This window comes from Scyliorhinus torazame, chromosome 1 (genome assembly GCF_047496885.1).
Source record: "Scyliorhinus torazame isolate Kashiwa2021f chromosome 1, sScyTor2.1, whole genome shotgun sequence".
Lineage (NCBI taxonomy): Eukaryota > Metazoa > Chordata > Chondrichthyes > Carcharhiniformes > Scyliorhinidae > Scyliorhinus > Scyliorhinus torazame.
Window position 1 is genome coordinate 41,253,319 of NC_092707.1, and position 12,124 is coordinate 41,265,442.

The window sequence follows — 12,124 nt, forward strand, 5'->3', positions numbered from 1 at the left end:
CTGACACCTCGCTCTCTCCCCCTGTCGTCAACCATACTGATACATCCTATCGGGATGGGTGTAACACTGCCCAAATTGACGCCAAAACCATTGCGCTGGTGACGGGGCCCTCTGTTCCCGCAGCCCCGTCCCCTTTTTTGATTTCTTGCATAAAAGCTCAGGGTAAAGTGCTACATCCACTACACCATGACAATCGTATTGTGCGCATGCGCAATAGCTGGGGTCGTCAGCCCCTCGGCCATTATGGCCGCTTCAAAATTGTATGGCAAAGCCGTATTTTTCCTGAAATTTGAGTAAGCGGTCTACCTCGCCCTGGAAAACAGGCTCCTGGTGAGCAGGACCTACTTGGCAGTGGACCTCTGGAGGCCACCTTCGAAAGTTATCCTTTCCAGTGTTCCACCCTTCTTTCCCATGATGCTCCTCCTCCCTCACCTCCAACTACTGGGGGAGGTCCGGTCCAGGGTGGCGCCGCTGCCGCTCGGCCTGAAGGACTCTTCCCCCCCATCCACCCTCCTCCAGGCATATCTTCTTCCAGCACCAGGTCTTCACCAACCTTTGGGGGGGGGACTTTGAAATCCCCTATCATAGGGAAACCTACTGCGTCCGAAATGACACAAGACTTTTCCCGTTGAATCGCGCCCCATTTTAAATATCAAACACTGAGCAGCCTTCAGTAATTTTCATTCCAAATTTCCTGATTCTGATCATTCTTAACTTTTCAGTTGTGACTCCATTAACTTTGGCAAATCTGACTTCCGGGTGCGGCGATGCGGAGCTAAGCCGCACGATTCGGCAGCTCCCGCTACCACGGACTTTCGGGCTCGCTAGAGGAGCCCCAACTGAACTTTTTTTGACAAAAACCCGTGGGGAAGGGAAGAGAGAGGTCCCCCTCCAACGCCTATGAAACAGACCCGAAGTGCAACGGCCAAAGGAGCGGCACTGGAGCAACGGGAGAAGCGAGGTAAAAAAAACAAAATGGCGGCGGCCAGGGACAAAGGGGAGCTGCAGGAGTTCATCAAGCGCTGCTTCGAAGAGCAGCGCAAGGAGATGCTGGCGCCTATGCTTTCGGCAATTGAAGGACTTGGGATCACCCAGAAGACCCACGAGGTTAAGATCCAGGAGGTAGAGAAAAGAGTCAGCCAGAACGAGGACGAGCTCTTGGGCCTGGCGGTGAGAGTGAAGCAGCACGAGGCGCTACACAAGAGGTGGGCGGGAAGACTCGAAGACCTGGAGAACAGGTCGAGGAGAAAGAATCTGCGGATCTTGGGTCTCCCTGAAGGAGTGGAGGGGGCTGATGCCGGGGCATACGCGAGCACGATGCTGGAGGCGATGATGGGCACGAAGGCCCCTTCGAGGCCGCTGGAGTTGGACGGGGCACATCGGGTGCTGGCGCGGAAGCCCCAGGCAAATGAGCCGCCAAGGGCGATGGTGGTGAGGTTTCACCGGTTCACGGACAGAGAGTTGGTCCTGAAATGGGCCAAGAAGGAGTGGAGCAGTAAGTGGGACAATGCAGAGATCCGAATATACCCGGACTGGAGCATGGAGGTGGCAAAGTGGAGGGCGGGTTTCAACCGGGCCAAATGCCGCAGCCAGCGCGACTTGTGGGTCACATACAAGGGCCAACACTATTACTTCAAAACGCCTGAAGAGGCGTGGACCTTAAGACAAACCGAAAAGTTGGACTCTGAGGGTTTGTGAGGGTGGGGGGGATGTTTGAGGTTTGATGTGTGATGGTTGTTGTATACAGGGGGTCAATCACGCGCAGGAAATATTATATGGGTTGGGGGAGAGAGACAAGGCCGCGACAGGAGCTGCGTCAGAGGGGGCGGAGCGAGCTTTGGAAAGCGCGGGGTTTCTCCCGCGCGCGGGAAGAAAGGCGGGAAGGGGAACAAAGGAATGCATATGGATTGGGAGACTCCCACACGGGGTGGTCAATGGGACGGTGGGGGAAGCCGGGGTCAGCAGGTGTCAGCTGACTTACAGGAGTGACATGGGGGGGGCAAAAAAGCTAGATGGGGGGGGCGGGGGGGGGGGGGCGGGGGGGGGGGGGGCGGGGGGGGGGGCGGGGGGGGGGGGGGGCGGCGGGGGGGGGGGGGGGGCGGGGGGGGGGGGGGCGGCGGGGGCGGGGGGGGGGGGGGGCGGGGGGGGGGGGGGGGGCGGGGGGGGGGGGGCGGCGGGGGGGGGGGGCGGGGGGGGGGGCGGGGGGGCGGGGGGCGGGGGGGGGGGGGCGGGCGGGGGCGGCGGGGGGCGGGGGGGGGGGGCGGGCGGGGGCGGCGGGGGGGGGGGGGGGCGGGGGGGGGGGGCGGGCGGGGGCGGCGGGGGGGGGGGGGGCGGGGGGGGGGGGCGGCGGGGGGGGGGGGGGGCGGGGGGGGGGGGGGGGGGGGGCGGGGGGGGGGGGGGGCGGGGGGGGGGGGGGGCGGGGGGGGGGGGGGCGGGGGGGGCGGGGGGGGGCGGGGGGGGGGGGCGGGGGGCGGGGGGGGGGGGCGGGGGGGGGGGCGGGGGCGGGGGGGGGGGGCGGGGGGGTGATAACGCAGAATGTGAGGGGGGGGGGTGATAACGCGGAATGTGAGGGGGGGGGTGATAACGCGGAATGTGAGGGGGCTGAATGGGCTGGTGAAGAGGGCTTGAGTGTTTGCGCACCTAAAGGGACTGAAGGCGGACGTGGTCATGCTCCAAGAGACTCACCTGAAGGTGGCGGACCAGGTCAGGTTAAGAAAGGGATGGGTAGGACAGGTATTCCACTCGGGACTGGACGCGAAGAATAGAGGGGTGGCAATATTAGTGGGAAAGCGGGTGTCATTTGAGGCCAAGACTATTGAGGTGGACAATGGAAGGCGATATGTAATGGTGAGCGGTAGGCTGCAATGGACGTGGGTGGTGTTGGTAAACGTATACGCCCCGAACTGGGATGTTGCAGGATTCATGAAGCGCATGCTGGGGTGCATTCCAGACCTGGAGAAAGGAGGCCTGATAATGGGAGGGGACTTCAATACAGTGTTGGATCCAGCACTGGACCGCTCCAAATCAAGGACTGGAAAGAGGCCGGCGGCGGCCAAGCTACTTAGGGGGTTTATGGATCAGATGGGTGGAGTGGACCCATGGCGGTTTGCAAGGCCGCAGGCCAGGGAATTTTCTTTCTTTTCCCATGTACACAAAGCCTACTCCCGGATAGTTTTTTTTGTTCTGGGCAGGGCGCTCATCCCGAGGGTGGAGGGGACGGAGTATTCGGCCATAGCCGTTTTGGACCATGCCCCGCACTGGGTGGAACTGGAGCTGGGAGAGGAGAGGGACCAACGCCCGCTGTGGCGGCTGGATGTGGGACTGCTGGTGGACGAGGTGGTGTGTGGGAAGGTGAGGGGGTGTATCGAAAGGTACTTGGAGGCCAACGACAACGGTAAGGTGCGGATAGGGGTGGTATGGGAGGCGGTGATCAGGGGAGAGCTAATCTCCATTAGGGCTCACAGGGAGAAGACAGAGGGCATGGAAAGGGAGAGGTTAGTGGGGGAGATTTTGAGAGTGGACAGGTGATACGCAGAGGCCCCGGAGGAAAGACTACTTGGGGAAAGACGACGGCTCCAGACGGAGTTTGACCTGTTGACCACAGGGAAGGCGGAGGGAGACACAGTGGAGGAAAGCGCAGGGGGCGACCTACGAGTATTGGGAAAAGGCTAGTCGGATGCTGGCACACCAGCTCCGTAAAAGGATGGCAGCGAGGGAAATAGGGGGAGTCAAAGATGGAAGGGGAGCCACGGTTCGGAGTGCGACGAAAATAAACGAGGTATTTAAGGCCTTCTATGACGAGCTGTACAGATCCCAGCCCCCAGCAGGGGAAGAGGGTACGAGACGATTCCTAGACCAATTGAGATTCCCGAGGGTGGAGGAGCAAGAGGTGGCTGGTTTGGGGGCACCAATTGGGTTGGAGGAGCTGAGCAAGGGTTTGGGGAGCATGCAGGCGGGGAAGGCACCCGGGACCGGACGGGTTCCCGGTGGAGTTCTACAGGAAGTACGTAGACCTGTTGACCCCGCTACTAGTGAGGACCTTTAATGAGGCAAGAGAGGAGGGGACCCTACCTCCGACAATGTCGGAAGTGACAATTTCTTTGATCCTAAAGCGGGACAAGAACCCACTGCAATGTGGATCGTACAGGCCGATCTCGCTCCTTAATGTGGATGCAAAGTTGCTGGCAAAGGTGCTGGCCAAGAGGATCGAGGACTGTGTCCCGGGGGTGATTCACGAGGACCAGACAGGATTTGTAAAGGGTAGGCAGCTAAACACCAATGTGTGGCGGCTCTTAAACGTGATAATGATGCCATCGGTGGAGGGAGAGGCGGAGATAGTGGCAGCTATGGACGCGGAGAAGGCCTTTGACCGAGTAGAGTGGGAGTACCTCTGGGATGTGCTGCGTAGGTTTGGGTTCGGGGGAGGGTTTATCAGTTGGGTTAAGCTCCTTTACAGAGCCCCGGTGGCGAGTGTAGTGACGAACCGGCGGAGGTCGGAGTACTTTCGACTGTACCGAGGGACGAGGCAGGGGTGCCCCCTGTCCCCCCTGTTGTTCGCATTGGCGATCGAACCATTGGCCATGTCATTGAGGGAGTCTAATAAATGGAGGGGGATGGTCTGAGGGGCTCTGTAATCGGGTGTCGCTATATGCGGATGACCTGTTGATATATGTGGCGGATCCAATGGAGGGGATGGTGGAGTTCATGCAAACTCTGAGGGAGTTTGTGGAGTTTTTGGGCTATAAGCTCAATGTAGGGAAGAGTGAGCTCTTTGTATTGCAGGCGGGGGACCAAGAAAGGGGGATAGGGGACCTACCGCTGAGGAGGGCGGAGGGGAGCTTTCGGTATCTGGGGATCCAGATAGCCAGGAGTTGGGGGGCCCTACACAAACTGAATCTGACGAGGTTGGTGGAGCAAATGGAGGAGGATTTTAAAAGATGAACATGTTTCCGCTCTCGCTGGCGGGTAGAGTACAGTCGGTCAAAATGGTGGTCCTTCCGAGGTTTTTGTTTGTGTTTCAGTGCCTTCCCATCGTGATCACTAAGGCCTATTTTAAGAGAGTAGGTAGGAGTATTATGGGGTTTGTTTGGGCGAATAAGACCCCGAGGGTAAGGAGAGGGTTTCTGGAACGCAGTAGGGACCGAGGAGGGTTGGCGCTGCCAAACCTGGGGAGCTACTACTGGGCAGCAAATGTGTCGATGATCCGCAAGTGGGTTATGGAGGGAGAGGGGGCGGCATGGAAGAGGATGGAAATGGCGTCCTGGTAAAGGAACGAGCCTGGGGGCGTTGGTGACGACACCGCTGCCACTCTCGCCGACAAAGTATACCACGAGCCCGGTGGTGGCAGCAACGCTAAGGATCTGGGGCCAGTGGAGACGGCACAGGGGTGCAATGGGAGCATCGGTGTGGTCCCCGATCAGGGGTAACCATCGGTTTGTCCCGGGGAAGATGGACGGGGGGGGGGGGTTCCAGAGCTGGCATCGGGCGGGGATCAGAAGAATGGGGGACCTGTTCATTGACGGAACGATTGCGAGCCTAGGGGCACTGGAGGGGAAGTTTGAGTTACCCCAGGGAAATGCCTTTAGATATATGCAGGTGAGGGCTTTTGTGAGGCGACAGGTGAGGGAATTCCCGTTGCTCCCGGCACAAGAAATTCAAGACAGAGTGATCTCGGGTGTATGGGTCGGGGAGGGCAAGGTGTCGGAAATACACCAGGAGATGAAAGAAGAAGGGGACGCGCTGGTAGAAGAGTTGAAGGGTAAATGGGAGGAGGAGCTGGGGGAGGAGATCGAGGAAGGTCTGTGGGCTGATGCCCTAGGTAGGGTTAATTCCTCCTCCTCGTGTGCCAGGCTCAGCTTGATACAATTTAAGGTGGTTCACAGAGCTCACCTGACGGGGGCGAGGTTGAGCAGGTTCTTTGGGGTACAGGACAGATGTGGAAGGTGCTCAGGGAGCCCGGCGAACCATGTCCATATGTTTTGGTCATGCCCGGCACTGGAGGGGTTCTGGAGAGGAGTGGTGGGAGCAATATCTCAGGTGGTGAAAGTCCGGGTCAAGCCAAGCTGGGGGCTAGCACTATTTGGAGTAGTGGACGAGCCGGGAGTGCAGGAGGCGAAAGAGGCCGGCATTCTGGCCTTTGCGTCTCTAGTAGCCCGGTGAAGGATCTTGCTAATGTGGAAGGAGGCGAAGCCCCCCAGCGTGGAGGCCTGGATAAATGATATGGCAGGGTTTATCAAGTTGGAGAGGATAAAGTTTGCCTTGAGAGGGTCTGCGCAGGGGTTCTACAGGCGGTGGCAACCGTTCCTAGACTATCTCGCGGAGCGTTAGAGGAAGATCGGTCAGCAGCAGCAGCAACAACCTGGGGGGGGGGGGGGGGGGGGGGAGGAGAGGGGGGAAGGGGGGACTGCCTGGGAGGGTGGATGAGCAAGAGATAACATGAAGGGTTGGGGAAACTGGCATGTATGGGAGAGAGCCAGTGTACAAAGGCATAAATATATCATTTTGCCATGTATATATCTTGCTCTGCGCAATTTCTCGTTATTTTGTTACGGGGGGGGGGGGGGTTATTGTTTGTAAGGGAGAAAAATTGTGTTAAAAAACTTTAATAAATATATATATTTTTTAAAACTTTGGCAAATCTCTTGGAGGTTAGGGAGTTGCAGTTTATTCCAACACATCTGTATGCGGTTATAAAAACTGTTAATTATTAATTGGTATGTTAATTTGTTGTAAACACAAACAGAAACCACTGTTTGGATCTGTCTATAAGATTTGGGTTATTAGCTCTGGAACAACAGCACTGTCATTTACATCTTTTAAAGAATGCCCATGCGTGCAAAAAGTAAAACACAGGGCGAGATCCTCCGGCTGTGCACTCCAGCAGGATCTATGGGCGCTGCCCCGCCTCAGGTTTCCCAGCAGCGTGGCATGGATTCAATGGGAAATCCCATTGGTCAAATTCCTTGACCAATCAGGGTCAAACTTTCTTGTTTAAATTTCAAAGAATGCTTTGCAGTTAACTGTCACCTGGCGCATTCTCCATGGCAACACCTCTACCAATCAGAGTCTACTTGCCAATCAGCACTTTCTTCTTGTATAAATTATTGTTTTCCCCTTATGTTGGTATTCTTGCGAATTGTCCTGATTAGTGCAAGATGAAAAGCTTCAATGGGCGCGATCTTCTGGAAAAATTTCCAAATGTTGTAGTGAGTGGGAATTGGCAACACAATTCAACGTTAATTGGTCCACTTAACGAGACCTCGGGAGCTTCTCGCTGCAATAATGCCTCACCAGGCAATTCGTCGGGACCATGCTCGCCAGCCCCCCGCTAACAAGGTCGAGCAGCACTTAAACTGCACTTGCTCAGCTAGCTTGCAACAATGGCGCCGAGGAGACATGCCCCCAAGATTCTGGGACGCTGACTGGGGAGTCTCCTGCACGCAGTGGAGACCAAGAGGGATGTCTTGTTGTCCCGGAGGGTGAGCCATAAGGCAACCAGTGCTGCCGGGGATGAGGTGGCAGCAGTGTTAGTTACTGTTAGTTCCAACAGTATGACCAAGAGGACTGGCCAGTGTTGCAGGAAGGTCAACGACCTACAGTGGGCAGCACGAGTGAGTAGACACTAACCCCACCCCAAGGGAGCATACACCCCCACTCTCCAATGATCCCCAGCCCTTCCCCCACCCCCCCCCAACCCTCTTTCACACCCCCTCTCCCACCACTGCACCGCGTGTGGCTAACGATGCTCTCTCTGTGTCTCCTCAGGAAAAGCTCTCCCACAATCGGCGGGAGAGGGCCCAGACTAGCGGAGGGGTGCCGGGCTTGAGAATCCTCATCTTCGAGGAGCAGACCCTGGTGGTGATTGGTGTGGCTGAGGACAGGGCGGTCACCAACATGGAGGTTGGCGGACGCCGCAGAGGGGAGGAACCACTGAGATCCACTCGGACGACCTGTCAAATGTGAGTAGTGATTGCCTTATTGACAGACTCATCCCTCCCACTGACCACATGTCCATTCTCCCGCAGGTCCTCCAGCCAACGGTGCCAGCCCATCCCAAGTAGCCCCCTCTCCTGACTCCGAGGAGAACACCTCAGAGGAGAGCTCCAAGGATGCCACCATAATAATCGCAACACAGCTGTCATCCTCACCCTCCGCCAATGCAGATACACACATCTTGGTGGGACATGTTAGTGGTCAGGTTGCTGGGGCACAATCTGGTGAGCACCAAACTTCTGCTGATGTACATCAGGTGGAGGCAGGAACCCCCAGGCGAGACAGCAGTCAGAGATCTGCTGGATCCCTGGACTCAACTGGGTCCCAGCCTGATGGTGAGCCTCTGGCACAGAGTTTCTCAGAGCTGATGGAGACATTACGGAGAGGCCGGGACATTCAGAGGGAAATGTCAGCATCACTCCAGCAGATCCATGGCTAATTGGAGGAGTCCCAGAGGCCACGGATGCTGGAGATGGCGCCGGTCATGAGTGGCACCGAGGCCAACACTGCTAAGGAGAGCCTGGAGCACGACATCAGCACCATCAGTGAAGATGTCCAAGGTGTCGCAAAGTCGGTAACAGCCATGGCTGAGGGTCTCGGCAGTATGGCTGCCTCGCTGGGGAACGTTACCCGGTACCAGGCTGACCTGGATGACGTTCTGCGGGACATGTCCCGCTTTCAGATGGGCACAGCTGAGGCGCTGCAGAGCATGTCCCAGTCACTGAGGAGTACCGCTGAGGGCATCGACACCATGGCACAGACCATAGGGAACCGCCAAGCTTGCAGAGCCAAATGAAGCACCTGTCCCTCCATCCCAAGGTGTACCCCAGGGCCCTATCGGCATCGATCGGGATGATGGGGTGCTGGTTGCCAACCCAGACCCGTCCCATGGAGTGGCGACCAGCTCCAATCCTCCAACCCCCCCCCCCCCCCCCCCTGTGAGATCCACCCCTCAACACACGGGACAGGGCGGCATGGCTGTGCATGTGCCGTCGACAAGTGAGCCTTAGCGCTCTGGCCCCAGAACACCCCGCGGACGCCCGCCAGGAGCATCCAGGCCCATGGGACAAGGTAAGCAGCTGACTGCCTCCACCTCAGATGTGCATCCTGGGGAAACACCAAGACATAGTGGTAGACCTGAGGGCCAGACACGTTGAGCATCACTGAGGGCACCGGGCTGGGGTTAGATAGCGGGTGGGGTGGGGCGACACTATCGGGAATGGGGTATTGTACAGCATGAAACAAATTTTTGCACAGCCATTATGATGCCTCAGTCATTTCCTTCCGCAATGTGGGCTGACACTTGGACCCTTTGCACATCTCTCCAGGCATCTCCACCTCCCCGTAGCGCTCACCCACCCTCCAGCCGTGGACATGTCCCTGGAGCTGTGTCCCTTCCCTGGGTGTTCGGATGTTGGCTGCTGAATGTGTGGTATTGCCTCAGTGTTCAGGCATCACGATGCGATTGGAATGTTAGGCAATGGCTCCCACATGGTTCATGGCCCACCTATCCACGGGAATCCACTTGGCATGTGTCAACACTCCTTAACCACATTTGCCAATTCCCTATCAGCGATAGCCTTCAGCCACGCAGCCAGAGTCCTCAGCGGTCGGTAGGGGTTATGGTGTTTCACTTCGATATTGTCCATTGCAATCCGCTATTGTGCATCATCTTTGTTTTGGTTTATGCGTTCATCTGTACTGTGAAAGTGGTGATTTTCCTTGAATTGGCAGGCTGACTGGACTTAAACAGGTATGGCAAACAGGCAAATTACAAATAAATTTCATACCTGTTGACGTTTCCGTCTTGTTGCTGTAGACTTAGCTGAGGCTGCTGGAGTGAGTTTCAACCATTGAATGGTGACTATATATAAGAGAGTTATCTCTACACAGGAAGAACTGCAACAAAGCAGCTGCGAAAGTGATCCGTGCATTTTATCAGCGACCCTACTTCCTTCCTCCGGTAGTGGAATTGGCAGAGTCCAACTGGCTGCTGATGGCATCAGGAGCAGAGGATGGCGCCATGGAAAACACATTTGTAAAGGTAAAACAATATTTGCTTTTAAGTTGGATAAGAATGTGAATGAATGATTGATTGGTCCATGTTTTATTGCGGTTGCATGAGTATTGATGCAGAAAGTGTGTTTTGTTTCTAGATGGCATCTGCACAAATAATTCTACAACTGTTTCTGGACTGTAGGTGATTAACTACTGCTTTATATATCTAACACGGATAGTTGTGAACTCAGTCATTCGGACAACTAGAACAGCCATATGGATAAACTGTGAACTGAGAGAGAAATGCTGATAGATCTTTTTGCACAGGTGAGAGATCATGATGGGGACCTGCTGATGTGGATCGCACAGCTACAGGGGGTCTTTGAGATTCAGCTTTTACCTAAGGGCATGTGTGCAAGCAGATGCACCCATTATACCCTTCATCTTTCCCCAGGAGAGACAGGTATGCTGAGTGGTGCGGGCCATTGTGATTTTGCGTCATTGCATGTTTTGTTCACATTCCTATTTCTAATGTAGAGGTGTATGTTGGTAGTGAAATGGCTGCCTTAGTGATTGCAGATGTTAAAAACAAATGATTGAAACTACTGATAACCCACGATGAGTTTCAGCAAGTGCTTGACGATGATCTAAAGCGACAGGCGGTAATGAAAACTTTCAATTACCTGCAGCTATAGATCATCAGTGGTACAACAATTTAACGGTGACAACATCAGTCAGTGGGTGGGATTTACCGGCTGTTCATGCCGGTGGGATATTCCGTTCCCACGACGGCACACGGGTTTCTCGGTGACAAGGGGTGTTGTCAATCAGAAATCCCGTTGACAGCAGGACCAGTCAATCCCGCTAGTTGTCAGCCTCCGCTGCCAAAAAACATGTGGGAGGTTGGTCGGTAAATCCCGCCCAGTATTTCCATCCTCATCATTGTGGCTCAAACACATTCTTTCCCATGGTTTGAGAATGATAGAACTCCAACTGCCCTGTCCACCATATATTCCTCTTACAGTTTTGGGTCTTTTATGCTACTTTCACATTGAATAACTTCCATTGTTTACTTAATTAATTTTTTAAATATCTAATTTGCAAATGAATCTTGAAATTTATTGCTAAGTAGTGCAACTGAGATAATGGGCGTGATTCTCCGACTCTTTCCCCCCCCCCGCCGGAGAATCGCCGGGGGGGGCGGGGGGGGGGGGGGGCGGGGCGGAGTGAATCACGCCCTGATGCCGCCTGCCGGAGTCTCCGCCGCCGGTTTTTCAGCAGCAGCGGGAATCGCGTCGCGCCGGTCAGGGGCCGTTGGCAGTGCCCCCTCCCCCTCGGTGATTCTCCGCCCCGCGATGAGCCGAGTGGCCGCCCGTTTTTGGCCAGTCCCGCAGGCGTAAATCAAACCAGGTCCGTACCGGCGGGACCTAGCTCTACGGGCTGCCTGCGGAGTCCTCGGGGGAGGGGACGCGGGGGGTTCTGGCTCCGGGGGGGCTCATGGTGGCCTGGCCCGCAGTCGGGGCCCACCGATCCGCAGGTGGGCCTGTGCCGTGGGGGCACTCTTACCCTCCGCACCGGCTGCTGTCAACCTCCGCCATGGCCGGCGCGAAGAAGAACCCCCCTGCGCATGAGCTGGGATGATGCCAGTACATGCTGGCACTCCCGCGCATGTGCCAACTCGCGCCAGCCGGCGGAGGCCCTTTGGCGCGGCTCCAACCCCGCCAGCGCGGACCTAGCCCCTGAAGGTGCGGAGGATTCTGAGATGTAACTGAGATTTATTGGACTTCTAAACCTTGACTCATGAATGTTGTTAGCAGTTCTATTGCCTGGCACACTACTGAGCCTTGCAGATCAGGAATCTCCCAGGGTTGATCTTTGATCCGTTTTAACTGATATTAGCTGGGGTAGCAGTTGACATGAAGCAATTTGCCTACATGTTACTAAGTTATGGAGGAAAATATCAGCTAAGATATTCAAGTGCGTGTGTGGTAATGGACACAATAGGGCATGACTGTGATGTGCTTTATAGTTGCGTGGCCTGATAACACATGCTTAAGCTCATACATGAAGAATGATCACCTGGATGAGGTGCACAGGAACAGGAGTAGACCATTCTGTCCCTTGAACCTGTTCT

General features: G+C 55.9%; 1 protein-coding gene across 2 annotated transcripts in view; it reads left to right on the forward strand.

Moving 5' to 3' along the window:
- LOC140399709 (uncharacterized) overlaps nucleotides 1-12,124 on the forward strand; it is a 31,965-nt gene that overhangs the window by 16,868 nt on the left and 2,973 nt on the right. The window contains exons 5-6 of one of the 2 annotated variants that reach the window (XR_011937893.1): nucleotides 9,886-10,036; nucleotides 10,149-10,317. Coding sequence is in view for 1 of the 2 variants with exons in the window: in XM_072489254.1 (XP_072345355.1) it covers nucleotides 9,886-10,036; nucleotides 10,318-10,453 (287 nt within the window). In the remaining variant the exon portion in view is untranslated. Of the gene's footprint in view, nucleotides 1-9,885; nucleotides 10,037-10,148; nucleotides 10,454-12,124 lie in introns of both variants that reach the window. The other variant, XM_072489254.1, reaches the window with a different exon arrangement.